The sequence below is a fragment of the Myodes glareolus genome, chromosome 21, assembly GCF_982192425.1.
Source record: "Myodes glareolus chromosome 21, mMyoGla1.1, whole genome shotgun sequence".
Taxonomy (NCBI): Eukaryota; Metazoa; Chordata; class Mammalia; order Rodentia; family Cricetidae; genus Myodes; species Myodes glareolus.
The window spans coordinates 17,974,311-17,988,984 of NC_142046.1; the positions used below are offsets into that span (position 1 = coordinate 17,974,311).

The 14,674-nt window shown below is 56.9% G+C and overlaps 1 protein-coding gene across 2 annotated transcripts in view; it reads right to left on the reverse strand.

Moving 5' to 3' along the window:
- Positions 1-11,156, reverse strand: part of Rxra (retinoid X receptor alpha) — an 87,769-nt gene extending 76,613 nt beyond the window's left edge. Inside the window, exon 1 of one of the 2 annotated variants that reach the window (XM_048431848.3) lies at positions 11,138-11,156. Coding sequence is in view for 1 of the 2 variants with exons in the window: in XM_085681466.2 (XP_085537592.1) it covers positions 10,244-10,271 (28 nt within the window). In the remaining variant the exon portion in view is untranslated. Of the gene's footprint in view, positions 1-10,243; positions 10,397-11,137 lie in introns of those variants that run through there. The other variant, XM_085681466.2, reaches the window with a different exon arrangement.
- Positions 11,157-14,674: the final 3,518 nt, after the last annotated feature.

The following is a 14,674-nucleotide window of genomic DNA, read 5'->3' on the forward strand; positions in this document are numbered from 1 at the left end:
TCCAAGCACTGCCTTGAGCTATACAGCGCCATCAAGACAGAGTCCATGGCACCCAGAAGGGAGTGGAGGCCTAGGATACAGATGGGCTAGAGTCCATCCAAAATCTGGCCCACAGCAGCATCCTCTGGACATCTGGGAAGGACCTCATCCCTCCGAGACCTTCCCTGGACCTCCCTTACTTCTCCTAGGAACTGCCCTCCATCTGCTACTTTCTGCCTTGACTTGTGTAGTAGCCTTCACCACACATCACCTCCACAGGATCTATCCCCCAAGAGAAGTCGAACATTCAGACCCCAGTTCCTCTGACCTACCTCTGGCCTTCTGCCCTCACTAAAGACCTAACCCCATGCTTTTCCTGGCCAATGCCCCTAGACAGGTCTGTGACCACACAGCTTGCCTCTGGCCTCTCTAAAGCTCCTCCTGAGCACATTTTCTCCCACTCTGCGTCTCCACATCCTGCTGGAATCCCAGCCTTCCTCAGGATGCCATGCCTGCCCCCTGCATATCTCCCCATAGCCGTAGCTACAGGGAGGCCTTGCCTGTGCGCCTAGGGAGCTCCTCTGTGGGCCAGGTACTCACGGCCCTGCCTCAGCTCCCTAGTCCCTTGCAAGACTGGCACTCAGCAGGCAGAGCTACAAGAAACCAGCACGTCTGACTTCTCTTTGGGGTTGAAGTTCTGAAACTGCACCCACTCGTGCTGTGGTCAGAAACATAACCTGCTGGAGGCCGCAGCCAAGGGACACCCAGAAGTCTTAAAGCAGATCACAAGAGCGGAAAGAGCATGGCTGTCAAACTCAGGGACGACAGCATCAAAGAAATCTGCCCCAGAAGCCAGGGAAGACACCTGCTGATTCTGGGGTAGTGGCTCTGCAGAGGGCCTTTTCCATAAACACCCAGCAGGGTTTTAACACAGGAGATTCCACAGCAAAAGGCCCTGGTGTCACCTACCCTGAAGGACAGGGTACTCAGAGCCAGCCTATCCAGAGAGACTCGGGTACTGGGCCCTGGGGGAAAAGGCTGAAACCAATTCTGCCATGAACTGCCAAGGATCCTGGAGGGAAAAGCTAACATACACCCTCCCCCCACCTCCACCAAAGTCGGGTGTCCATCCTTCCTGCTTGCCACCACGGAAAACAAGAGAGGAAGAGTTATACAGCTTGAGTCAGAAAGTACACGCAGCAGGGAGTGAGGGATAGCAGTACCTAAGTAGCTGCAGGGCCTGGAGACCACATCACCCAGCCTTTCTAGGCCAGGCCTCCAGGGTCCCAACACCAAGTGGTGGCAGGTGCCCTGTCATCATACCCAGGGAGTCCAAGAGGGAAAGAAGCTCTGTCCGTCTTGGCCCTGGTATCCAATGACTAAGGTCCCCACCTCCCCAACCCTCCTCAACCTTGATCCTGGGCAGAAAGTCCAGAGCAGGTAAGTAGGGGTGGCTCTGCCACCTCCCCTGGACTCTGGTCCCAATCAGAGAGCTGTCCCACAGCCATCAAAGAGGGACAGGGCCAGTACTTCTTGTAGTCTCTGTGGCAGATAATACCAAAAATGACCCTAGGAATAGAAATGGGGATGGACCAAAAACGTGAAGATTGACTGTGGGGAGAAGCCTATTGTTCCATCCAAAATGGGCCTGGATAGGGCCACCTACCCTAAAGATAGCATCTCCAGTGGGCAGTGACCCATAGAGGGCCAGCGGGGTCACATTCCACACCTTGAGAACCAGAGGAGAGACTGGAAATCGGGTCATCAGGGGAGCAGCTAAGAGGGGATCTGTGGCCACCACATCCCCACCAGGTCTGGACTCAGCCTCAGCTCCACACAGAGTTAATCATTCCCACATAAGCCAGCCACATGCCCCCACATCACACACACACACACACACACACACACACACACACACACACTCACATGGTTCCCACAACACACACCTGTGACCCAGCTAGCAAGAAGAAGGCCAGAGAAGCCTGGCTAGGCAGCTGGATCCTTCTGGAACTCTTCAGGAGAAGACCCATGCTCATGCCCACCTGGGCATCCCATCCCTAGAGTCTCAGCTGGGGCCGCAGCTCTCTGGAGAAGGTCTGCTTTAACTTCACGGCCTACCTAGCAAACTTGTACTCATGATTCAAAACCTAACTGTCACACTTCCACAAAGCGTCCTCAATTTCCCAGGCGCCTTAAACTTGGGTGGTGGCTGGCCAGGGATTGACCCACTCATCTGTAGGCCCCATGCCCCTGCCCTTCCCCATCCCTTTCTTAAAAACCACAGTATCTGCAATGCATGTCCCTTGCCCTCAAAGGGTCTTCTCTAATACTCCCAGTTGAAATCCAGAGTCACGTCCAGTTCCACCACCAATGACTGGCTAAGAGCCCATGGGATCCTGGGTCTCAGGGGCACTCCAGTCTGATTCCTGTCCCCCTAAGCCAGGGAAGGGAACACAGTCATTTCTAAGGAGCTGGTCCCCAGATGTGTCATAAGACTGAATGGCCACCAACCCAGAACAAAGCCAAGATGCCAGAAAGGAAATACAGAGGCCTCCAGCTGCCAGGGGCCCTACGGAGGCCAAGGCCCAGAGGGAGAAGAAGAGCTACTTAGGGACACATAGACATCTGGGGAGAGAGAACCTGAGCAGGGCAGAATCAGAGGCTCAGGAGGACCCCTCTCCCCCAAACTAAGAGTAGCTGTAACATCTCTAAAAGCCCATTCTGCAGAGCTAGGTAACAAAAGGCATGTCCAGACATCAGAAGTCTGAAGGAGGGACATCTACCAGGATCACTGAGCTGAAGGAATGGCTTATGCTGTCGCTAACATAGGCTGCATGGTGCCCAGTGCTGTCTGAGGGGCACCTGTCTGGTAAAATGTCTAGACACCAGGCCTTGGCTTTCCAAAGAATGAGGTTACATGGCCCTGCCAGCCCTTTCCAGAGCACTGGGCATCTTCCAGCTCCAGCAAAGCCAGAGGCCGATTCCATCAACTCAAGTTGGGCAATACATGCTTGGCCCTGCCCTCAGGAAGTCTCAGAAAGAGACACAGGATCAAAGCCGGCCACTCAGGACTCACTCTGGCTAAGCATGCACTCTACCAGCCAGGCCTGGAATCCAGTCTCATAAGCCCCATAAGGAAGCAGAGGGACAGTAGGCAGAGAAGCAACTGGTTTGAAGACAAAACTGAAACCCAGACTGGTGGTCTGATGCCACCCTTTGCATGGTCCAAGGCAAACACACAGAGGGTAGCGCATGTGGAAAGCCAGCGAGCTGTAGACAATGGGGAGGGGAGGCTACCACGCTTCTGAAGGCCAGGTCAGTCACCTAGGGCTCCACTCCAGAGATCCTGGACAAATGAAGCACCTTCTGAGCCTGCAAGCAGCTACTCCAGCCACCTGGATTGTCACCCCCGCCTGACCTCTGCCCGGGGCCAGCACGGACACTTAAGCTAAATTGGTCAATTATGGGATACTTAGATCCCTCATGGGGCTTCCCAGCCTCCCTGCACTCTGGGCCGCAGCACCAGGAAGCCAGTTGAATCAGTAACCTCATTACAGCTTGCGCACACCCAGTGGCTTTGAACTCCGCAGGGCTTATCCACAGGCACTGCAGGATTTACACACACACACACACACAGCCTAGCTTACACCCAGCCTAGCATGCTCCCATCCCCTCCCACTCAGGATGCTATAGCTTCCACTAATAGCCCTGAGCTCCGGGATGCTGCCTGGGGAGATGGCCAATGGGACAGCAGAGACACAGGGAGGCTAGGACAGGCTCTGTTCTCCATGGAAGACAGACATAGCTCCCGAGTTTCAAGACCAACTGACAGAACTTGCCCCTGAAACAGGACTTGAACCTCAGTGATGACCTCTCTCTAAAGAAATCCAGGGTCCCAGTGCCAAGCCCCAAAGCCTTTTCTTCACCACAGCCCGCAGGGTACCTACTCTGATCCCATAGAGTTGGCTCGCCCAAAGCCAACCTGGTCCCTAGCACCATCCAGTACACCAGGCCTGCCTGTCCTTCCAGGCCAGGGCATAAATTTATGACCACCATACTCACCTATCTGGGAAACCCTGAAGACACTCCCTGACATCATAAGCCCCAGGCCTTGGGATAGATCAGTCAATAAGTTAAGAGATTTCCCCAAGAACAGGCCAAAGGCATAAATGGAGGAAGTGGATAAACTACAAGGGATGGGCAATACGGGGTCCTCTCCTCAACCCTCATAGCAAGACTACTGGCCAGGAAAGGTGAAGACCCCACAGGCCAGGCAGGGGCCAGCCTAAGAGGAAGCCCCTGGGAGCCCCCTCACCAGTCGAGACACTGACGAGGCGATACTTCCACCTTAGCCCCCGTCCGCAGCCTCCAGTCCACCCCTGCAAGCGCAGGGGGCCTGAGCTGACTCCACCTGTCACCATGCTTGCTCCAGCCTAGCCTCATACAGTGCCACCTCTCACCATGACTGCTGCATCCAGGCCTGCCTTTGGGCCTTTGGTCTGGCTATCCTTGTCATGCACCCCCTCCTCTGCCAGTCTCTCCATGAGCTGAAAGAGGCTGAGCCCAGCAGGTACTCCCTACATCCATGGGGACAGAGGTCACCAGCAGGCCGGGGGCCTCCTTAGGAAGGACTTGACACAATGCTGCTGGATTCCTAAAGGCCAGGTCACAGTGCACATTTATGTGTGCATACACATGTGCATTCATATATGTGTGCATTCATGTTCTGGGAAGGGACTGCAGATATAACAAGTCCTTGCCCTGAGAACCCAGTGAGGCTGCCCTCCTCTGGCCCCTGTCACAGGCCCCTACGGATCTTGCTGCCAAACAACTCGGCCCTGGTAAGGTGAGGCAGAATAGCCAAGCTACTGGGTCTTTGGGTAGAAGGTACCTCTTACTGCCCACTACCCCCAACCTGCAATAGCCCAGTGGAACCTGGTAACTTTTAGACGCTCTCGGAGTGCTAATCAAGGAGTCTCCACTCTCCAGTGGATCTTGAGGAAGGAGGGCAAACCTCTGAGGGTCAAGGGTCTAGAGCCATCACAATGAGACCTCAGACCTGCCAGTCCAAAGGCAAAACAGCTACTCAGCCTAGGGGTGGAAGCAGAGAGAGTACCAGGGCTCCTGGAAAACCAGACTGGGCACGGACCCCACTCTTAGAGGCAGCTTCTTGAGATGCTGACAGAACAGGACCCGAACGAGTTCAAGAACAAGTTTTGGCCCAGCTGAAGATCAGGGCTGGGCCAGTCTGGGGAATCAATTTGCACAGCAGAGAACCTCACGGAGACATGACAGTGACGTATCAAGGCAAACATACCCTACCGTGAAGCTGCCATCACTAAGTGAGGTTGCTCCTGGGTCACCCATGAGGTCCTGAATTAAGTACCAGTACACAGCAGACACCCAGTGGATGCATATCAGCACCCTCTCCAGGTGGGCGGGTCCTGAACAGGATAGGAGAGATTTCAAAGAACAGGGCTGTGAGAAGCAGCCAGGCCCACAGATCCATGTGAAGTCTAGGAGGCCCTGAGAGACCTGCAGCACTGGCCTGCTGCCTCATAGTGGGGTGGAAGGCAGCACCAGGTAAGGGTGGGGGGTATGTGTCTGTGCACACCCAGGCCGCTCCCCACACGTCCTGGGCCAATTTTATTTAGCTGCTTTCTGCTCCGTTTCACGCTCATTCAGCTGCTGAGCTAGACAATTGCTTTGTAACTCTAGGGTGCAATTTCCCTGTCTGTGAGGCGCTGGGGCACGACTGCTCAGAACATCTCGCACCAGACTCGGGTGGGTGTGCTCACGCGCAGTTCTTCGCTCCACCAGACTCGCTGAGCCTTGAGGAGAGGCATGCAGCAGCTGGGGTCTGTCAAGGGAGCCCAGCAAGGGACTGGAAACCTAGGCAGGGGACACCCAGCCAAGGAAGGGGCCAAGGGGCTGCAGCTGTGTTTTCTTGATACCCACTTTCCACCTCTGCTCCCATACCCAACGGCACGGGGGAGTCTCAGGATGGTTTGGGCTCAACACTGGTGACCTGGCCCTGTCCTGACACAAGGCAGAAGACCAGAGAGGACCTGGTTACAGACCTCACCTTGGGAAAGAAAGAGGCACACCCCACAAAGAGCTCTGTGAACTCCCAACCAGCCAAAACAGGCTACAGGCCCAACAGCCTTGAAAAACAAGGAATGCGTCCATTTTACAGATGCAGGTGGCTGAAATCAATTGTCCAGATATGTTTGTCCTTCAGGGCCCTCTGTGGCCATGGAAGAGAGTCTGAATGGAAGGGAGAAAGGACAGGGAAGGAACAAGTACACCTTACATCAAGAACAGACTGCAGGCCCATGAGCAGGTGGACAGTCCATCTCCCCCAACCCTTCCCCAGCACTGAAACTAGCCCGTTTCAAAAGCACTGGGGGCTGGTGAGGTGACTTAGTGGGTAAGGTACTTGCTTACCAAGGTCTGAGTTAGATCCCTAAGACCCGCATGATAGTGGAAGAAGCAACCCCCAAAAGCTGTTCTCTGACCTCCACACAAATGCTGTGGCATGTGTGCCTGCAAGTACACACACACACACACACAAACACACACACATATACACACACACACAAATAAAAGTAATTTTAAAATTTCTTTAAAAGAGCATTGTGACAAAGGTCTGGAAGGTCAGCCTGAAAACGAACACACTCCAAGCCACAAATCGGACGCCTACACTCAGAGAGCTAGGACTCCAGTACCCATCTCTGGCCCCGCTGATGGCCAGTTCCCATGAAAATTCAGCAGCCAATCTGATACCTCAAGGCCTTCCCAGGCCCACAAGCTTTAGGCATAAGGAGCAGGGAAGGAAAGCAGGTCTTGGCTTGTCCTGGCCCTAGGCCATCCACAAGGCCTACGTCTTGAGGCAGCTGAGCCAGGTCCACCAGCCCAATTCTCCGCAGAGCCAGGCCTCACTCACCGTGGAGACCCTGGCCCTAACATGTTCTAACATAGTGAAACCCCGTATCACTAAAGATAGGAAGCCTGGGGCAACCTCACTGACTGGTGGGTCAACACTTTCTCATAGCACATTCTGCGCAGGTTGGGTCTGTTCACACATATGGATAATAGAGCCCCTTTGATATGCACGGCTAGCCCTTGGGTGGAGGGACGCAGGCCGGAGCACCCCTACAGTGACCAGAGAGCGGCAAACCCTCTAAGCCTCTTCCTTTCCTAAAGGAAGGCATGAGGGTGGGGCAGGGTCCCTGCTCTTATGCTCAGCCTCCAGGACAGTCGTGGCATGAATGGGACAGGACACTAGCATAGCAATCAGAGGGACCTCCCGGAGGAGGCGCACCTAGCCCAGGCCCTGAAGGACATGCACAGCTGGAAGAGCCGCCTGGGCCCTGGCAGACCTGGCCCTGGGAGCCAGCCCACGGCAGCTGCCCCACGTCACCAAGCTGTGGACTCAGCTCTACACCCCACACATCCCACAGCCTCTGAGCAGGGCAGACCTGTGCTGTGTGGAGGGTTCCCCACCCTCAGTCAGTCCTTCCTGTGGGCCTAGCTCTCTGAGCCCACATCTGAGCAAATGCTTGTGCCCAACACAACAGTCAGTGCCAGCCCAAAGAAGAATACAGGCAGGCAAGGCCACTGCCACAGTCGGGGCACCATCAGGGGGTCACTTTTTCTCGCCCTAACACCTCCTCAGTCAACAACTGAGTCCCCTCCAGAGTTTCCCAAAACAAATGCCCAAATCAGTAGGCAGCTGGGGGCCTAACCGTGAACTGCCTGTCAGGCCCAAGCTGGACTCCAAGCCCAGCCTCCTGAGAGTCATGTGACCCTGTTATTTCGGGACGCCCGGAATGTGCTCTATTTTGGGTCACAAGGGCTCTGATGCTACTAAAAGCCCCCTCACACAGGCCCCAAGTTCACTAGGTCCCCAAGTACCCCACAAGAGAGTGGTTGGAGACCTAGAGCTCTGCTTCTGGGAACCTGTTACCCTCGCAAACAAACGGGCCACTAACAGCTGAGAGGGTCAGTGCAGTCTTGGGACCTTTGGACTCTGCAGGCTCAGCCTTCCAGTCCCACCATCCAGGCTGAGGCCAGCCCTTACCCCACTCCCCGACAGGCATGGAGGAAGGCCAGCCCTGGGCAGCAAGGCCAGGGAACAGGGGCTGCCTGGGGCAAATTCCCCAGCCTCCCTTTTTTCTCAGTTCTGTCCCACGCAGATCAATTCAGTGGACAGAGGCTCAGAGGCTACCTGGACTACCAAACCCCACACAGTGCAGGCTGGGAGGAGCCCTCAGTCCCAGACCCCAAAAGTAGCAGGATAGTGAAAAAGGGATGGCCAAACCTTCCTAGCCACTTCAAGTCAGACCCAAGCAGCCAGTGGAGACCCTGGATGAGCCGGCTCCTCTGACACTCAGCCCCCAGGAAGGATTAGACTGTGTTGACAGAAGGGCTTAGGCAAGTAGCCACTTAAATGGACCTTCAACTGCACTGGACTTCAGAGCTGGTCACAAGCTTAGGAAAAAATAAAATGTAATCAGAGCCCAGGACTCAGCCCTGGGGCATGGGCTGCCTGAGAGGCCACAAGCTGGTCCTGAGAGCCACTTTGTGAACCCAAGAATCTGGGTCTCCTAGTGGGGGGGACAGAAGCTCCAAGACACGACTCCTCTTCTTGGAGTCTCCAGTCCAGCCACCCTTCAATCTCATTCCCAGTTCTGTGTGTACCAGCTTTTAGAAGAGGGCTCTGTCCCTCCCGTGGTGTCACTTCCCATCCCAAGACCCTAGCCATGGCCCAGGTCTGCAGATGAGCAAAGCCTTGCTGTCCTAAGGACCCAGCTCTGAGCACATGAAGCCTTGGGTGGAAGAGAAAGAGGTGTCTCAGGAGCCCAGCCAACCCGACATCAGGCCCTGCAGCAACAAGCCACAGCAACACAGCCTTTTTTGTCCGCAGACTTTGGCAGGGGGCTCCAACGCCAAATCCACCACTTAGTCTCTAAGTGTGGCCTCTACCAGTCAGTTTCTCAACTGCAACATGGACAGGAGTTTACAGTCTGGGAGGCAGACCCGCAAGCTCAGCTGAGCTCCCATGGTCTCCATCGCTACTCATAAGGACAGGAGTGTCTGAAGCTTTGACAAACTTGGAACACTCTACCCAAGTCACTGCTGCAGCAGACCTGTAAGAAGGCTGGGGCCAAGAAGGGGGCCACCTCCCCAAATCACCAAAAGTCTTAGATGCCATGCTAGGTTCTGATCACCCCAGGGTAGCCAAACTGCACCCCGAGCTTCATAGGGGATGGTAGGCAAAGAGGCAAGGATCATCATGGAGCTTCTCCCATAATCAGCTGTCCTGATTGCCATTCAGCACAAATTCTTCACCAGCCTGACAGCCTGGCTGCTGTCCTCACCACCAAATTAATATCCTTCCCAGAGCTCATTTATAAAGTCTCTCTACACTGCTTCCCTCTGGCTCCCAAAACCCCAGCGAGAGCAATGGTTGGGGGGTTCCGACCCTGTTCGGTTCTACTCTCGGAGTTGGCAGGCTGTCTACGGCTGAGAACTGCTGGCGGGAGGGCAACAGGACAAGAAAACGGACTTTTCTGTCGATGGGCTATCCTCCCCCTAAATACCAGGGAGAACAACTAGGGGTGCCAGAGCGTGGGGCCCCGGCTCTGGGTTTGATGTTCCTGATCACAGGCCCCTGAGTGACCGTGCCCACCTAGGTTTGGTCTGCTATCGGGGAATGGCAAGATCGCAGACTCCGTCCTGGGCGAACAGACACCCAGGGGCCAGCGGCCTGCTCCAAATAGCATCCCGAAGAGCACGGAGGAGCAGTGGCCTCCTGAAGCACAGCGCGTCGCCCCCATCCCAGTGCCAGGGAGGCCTGGAGCCCTCCAGCGAGCGCAGAAGTTGCTCCTCCAGCGTGGCCCGGTTCCTGGGCGGTTGGGGCTCGGAGCCCCGGGGTTCTGCGGACGCGCTAGGCGCACCGTGAGGGACCCTCTCCACGTCCCGAGCGAACCTGCCGCTCGCCCCAGCCCAGCCGCCCACTCCTGCTCCCCGACAAGTCAAGAGGCCCGGCGCCTTCGCCCTCTCCCGCCGCGCGCTCGGGCCCGGGAAAAGTTGCCCTGCGCCCACTCGCCTCCCCCGGGCCCGGCGCGCCAACTCTCGGTACCGCCACGGCGCGGGGCCCAGCGGGCCCGGCCGGACCCCCCACGCGCGCTGCGCACGCGCCCCCGCCCCGCCGGCCCCGGCCCCCTCCCTCGCCCGCGCCGCCGCGGCCGGCACTTACCGAGCGGCAGGAAATGTTTGGTGTCCATGTCTGCGACTAACTCATGCCCGGCCGGCGGCAGAGCAGCGGGGCGGCAGCGCGGCGGCCCCCGGCGCGGCCGGCCCGGGCCCGGGCGGCGGGGAGCCGGCGGCGGCAGCGGCGGCGGCGGCGCGCGGAGGCCGCGGCGCGGCGAGTTGTTGCAAAAGTCGCCCAACAATGTAAACTACTTGTGCTTGCGCGCGCCTCGCGCGCGCGCCCGCCACCCGCGCCTCCGCCGCGCGCCCGCGACCCGCTCCGGCCCGGCCTGCAGCGGGGGGAGCGGCGGGGGGCCCGCGACGGGCGCGGACTCGGCGCAGCGCCGCCGCCGCCACTCGCCCCGCCCGCAGCCGGTGCGCGCCCCGCCCGCCGCCGCCGCCGCCGCCCCGCGCTCGCCTCCAGACCCCGAGTTGTGAGCGTCCTGCAAACTTGCAAGTTTGCGTCTGCCAGGGGATCCCGGGAGCCCGTGGGGCGGCGGCGTGGGAGGAGGGCGGGGCGGCGGGTTGAAGCAGCCTTCCCTCCCCAGCTGCCCAAAATCCCCGCGGCCCGCGGTGGTGGAGGAGGAGAGCGGGGCCGGGAGGAGAGCTCAGCGGCCGGGCCATTGTCTGCGCGGACACACAAAGAGGCCGGCCGTGGCCGCTCGGGGACCCTGGTCCGGCAGGGCTCCTTATAAGAGAGTCAAGGCCCCGGTACACCCCGACGGACACATGGGGAAACTGAGGCCGGGGAAGGGCTATGAGACAGAAGCAAACAGTTGAGCAGGGGGATGCTGCCCTTCCGATGCCCCCAGTCCCTCCCACTTACACGCGGGAGGCCCCAAAAAGACCATGGTGTCTGACCGAAGGCCAGACTGGTGGGGGTGGGGGGCGCTCCGCGTACCGGTGTTACCCCGACGGCTCCCACCCTCCTCTGAGGTGCGGGGTTCAAGAGGCGCTGCGCCGGCTTCGGACATTGCCCAGTGGCCCTAAGCTATTTTTATACCTTGGGCAGCTCTCTGCCCTGACTTTTAAATTCATGATTTGTTTGTTTAAAAACGAAAGGAAGCACTCCTACCCAGGGAGAGCCTGGGCCTCCTCCGCAACCCGCTCGCCGTCTTGGGCGGCTGGAATTCGGATTTGGGTGTGAGCTACCTGAGCAGAGCCAAGCCAGCTCCCTAAGCGCACTGTGTCCCTGAGCCAAGCTAGGCAACCGGCAGTCCCGCCTCCCTCCACTCCCAGCTGGTGCCTGCCAGACCAACCTCCAGCGTGGAGGCCCTGGCAGAGGGGCTTACCAAAGTCCACAGGCCACACAGAGTGGGTGCTGCCCAAAGAGAGCACCTCCCCTCCATACAAAAAGGAAAGCCCTGCCTGGGTGCACTACTGCCACCCTTCAGAACTGCACTTTTTCTTCTCTGTAAAGAGGAAAATTATGGGACCCTCTAAAGATGCTTCTTTGCAGCATCCCAGAAGGCCCACAGACCTGTCCCAGAGGAAGGTCATCCTTGGTGCTCCTATGGCCTGTCCATACGGGGCAGGAGAAAAGAAAGAGCAAAACAGGGGCACTAAACGCTTGTGCTACAAACCAGGCCCCCTTTCCCAGGCCTGTCCCATCACCTGGGTGGTTCCCTTAGTGTGACACCCAATTTACAGTGCTTCTGCTGGTGCACCTAGTCCAAGGGAAAGCACCCAGACTCCCTTCCTTGACAGGGCCATTTTGAGAATCCTCTGGCAGGCCGTGAGTGCGTAGAACAAACTCCCTGCGTCCACAGCAAGGCCAGAGAGGTGTTCTTAGAACCCCCAGGGCACCCTCCGAGTGCATAGCCAGTGCAGTGCAGTCTATGGGCTGCAGACAGCCTGCCCACACTGAGTCTCAGAACAGAGAGGATGAGGAAGGTTGGGGGGAGAGGTGATAAACAGAGAAACTTCAATGATCCCTAGTCTCCAATCAGCAGTTCATACTGAAGACCCGACCCTGGGTGCTCAGGGAAGGCATGGTCAAGACCAGCAAGGGAAGTGCAGACCCCAGCTCTGCCTCTCAGCTGTCTAGTGGCCTAGCCGAGCCTGCCCTCTGCTCCCTGATATGTAAAGTGCAGATAATCCCACCGTCATTACTGGGTCATTGGAATGACTAACCAGGCAATATAGAGACTGTTAGGCCAGGAGGAGGGCTTGGCAGGTGGCAGTCGTTTTGTCACAAGATAGGGAAGACACAGGCAAGAGTGGCCACACCACGACCCCAGAAGCCATAGTTCAGGATGAAGTCGTGCAGCAGGCAGAACCAAAGCACCATGAACAGAGACAGGAGGACAAGGCCCAGCCAGGGGCTCTGGTGACTTCCTGATGGCTGGTCCTTGAGCTGTGCCGTGAAGAAGGGACATGTTTGTCCGGTTGAGTCAGGATGACACACCCAAGTAGAAGGGTTGGCATGGCAGTGGCCTAGAGGTAGGAAGAAGCTGAAAGCCAGCCTGGCCGTCAGACCACACACTCGGGTCTACTGTGGGAAAGCTCAGCCCAAAGGTCCCCAGGGCTACCAGTGGAATCTGAGGTCACCTCCCGATGACGGGCAGCCGGACTTTCTGGTGTCCAGCATCCTCCCCATCCCAACTCTCCTCCAGCCTTGTCACTTGCTATGGAAAGCTATAACTGTTGGGAGACAGAGAGGCCTAGGCAGGCAGGTTTCCATGCGGGGACTTTAGTTGGGCACAGGGACAGCCTGGCCACTCTAGGATATAGGTGGACAGTGGGGAACATAAGGGGTCCAGACCGTACTAACCCAGGCCAGTCTCACATCCAGCCTCAGGAATCACCTTGTCTTTCTAACACAGGACAGGGACACAGACAGGTACTCAGGACAAAGGGCAGGTAGGGTACCGTAGGGAGGCCTTACATCAAACCCTCCAGCTGTGGAATGGAAAACAGCAGGCTGCTTACTATTTCTGCAGCCACCATGTCCCCCCTTCCCCTCAACTTGGGGCTTTTTGGTGGGAGTGAACACACACAAAACTGCCAGAGACAGTGGCTGTCTCAGGACCAAGTCAGGACCAAGCTGACCATGGGAAAAACCTCCCTGTACCATGAACTTCGGCAGCCAAAAGCTTCTGTGATAATATCTTCTCTGCTTATGCCTACAGTCTGAGAGCCATTTGGTTTGTTTGTTTGAGTTTTCTTTTTTTTTTTTAACTCCGTGAAGGATGCTTTTTAAGGTACCTTGGCTCTTTTCTTACACTGCTTCAACTCAGCCTTATAAACAGTCTAGGGATTGCCTAGTGAATGGAGTTTTTAAAGGCCAGTGTTGCTGGGCACCCTGAGGCTACATCAGACAGACATCTGGGGCCCAACAGTTCCTGGGACTCAAGGGGGAATGAGCTGTTCCCATTTCATTTCTAGTGGAATATTCTTGACCAGGAAATTCAAATTCTGAACTAGTGGTAGATAACAGGGGGCTGGAGTGTCTAACTCTCAACAAGGTAGCCTAGGAGCTTGGCATTCTGCCAGGCCCTCTTCTGGACTCCAGCACCCTAACCTACAGAGACCCTTGGTCACCACCCCCTCAGTGGCTCAGTCTGGAGTAACCATGAGCCAGGCTGGATGATGGTAGGCGAAGCTCAGAGAGGCAAGGCCGCATGGAGCTGTGACTAACCCAATGGTCCAGACTCAACCCCCCCTCTCCCTGCCTGTCTTTCCAGAGGGTAAGAGGAAAAGTTGTTTGGACTCCTGTCTGTCCTAATTGGTAGCCACAAAGGACAGTAGTGCCTATGGATCAGGACCTTGGGGGGGGGGGGGTCTTCAGTCCCAAGGGATCCTTCTGTCTGTCACCAGCAGCAGAGAAGTGCGGGATGGGGTGGGACAGATGTGCTTACAATTAGGACCTCGATGAGAGAGGGAACAGGATTAGGGAGCAGCTCTGTGCAAGAACCTGTGCGTTTCAGAGGCCCCTAGGAGTTCCAGGGGTGCTGGGGAAAGTGGAGGGACAGGAAAGATGAGTCCCGAGAGAAGGGTGTCTGTGTTTCGCAGGTGCCAGGTCTGCAGCATACTCCAGGCAGCATCTCCTCCAGTGCCTTCCCAGCCAGGAAGACCCTACTTCCTCCCCATTCCATAGATAGAGACACTGATTGAAGCTGATGCAGCTGAGATTGACTCTGGGTCCCACAGAGGACCCAGCACCATGGACACCAGCCAGTGGCCAGATTTCCCAAAAAGTCCCCAGAAGACTGCCAGTCCCACATGCCTCCGTCCAGTGAGCCACTGCACCTGCCTCCTCACAGGGTGGGGGTCAGACAGACAGGACAGGAGATGACAGGGAAGATTGGAGACCAGAGAGAAAGGACAGCTGATGGCATTGGAGAAAGGGGTGTTGTGGGAGGTTTCAGGAGGAAGAGGCCAAAACGGCCAACTCTACCCTCGGACAAAGACCCTCCACGGACATCGGTCTCTTCCT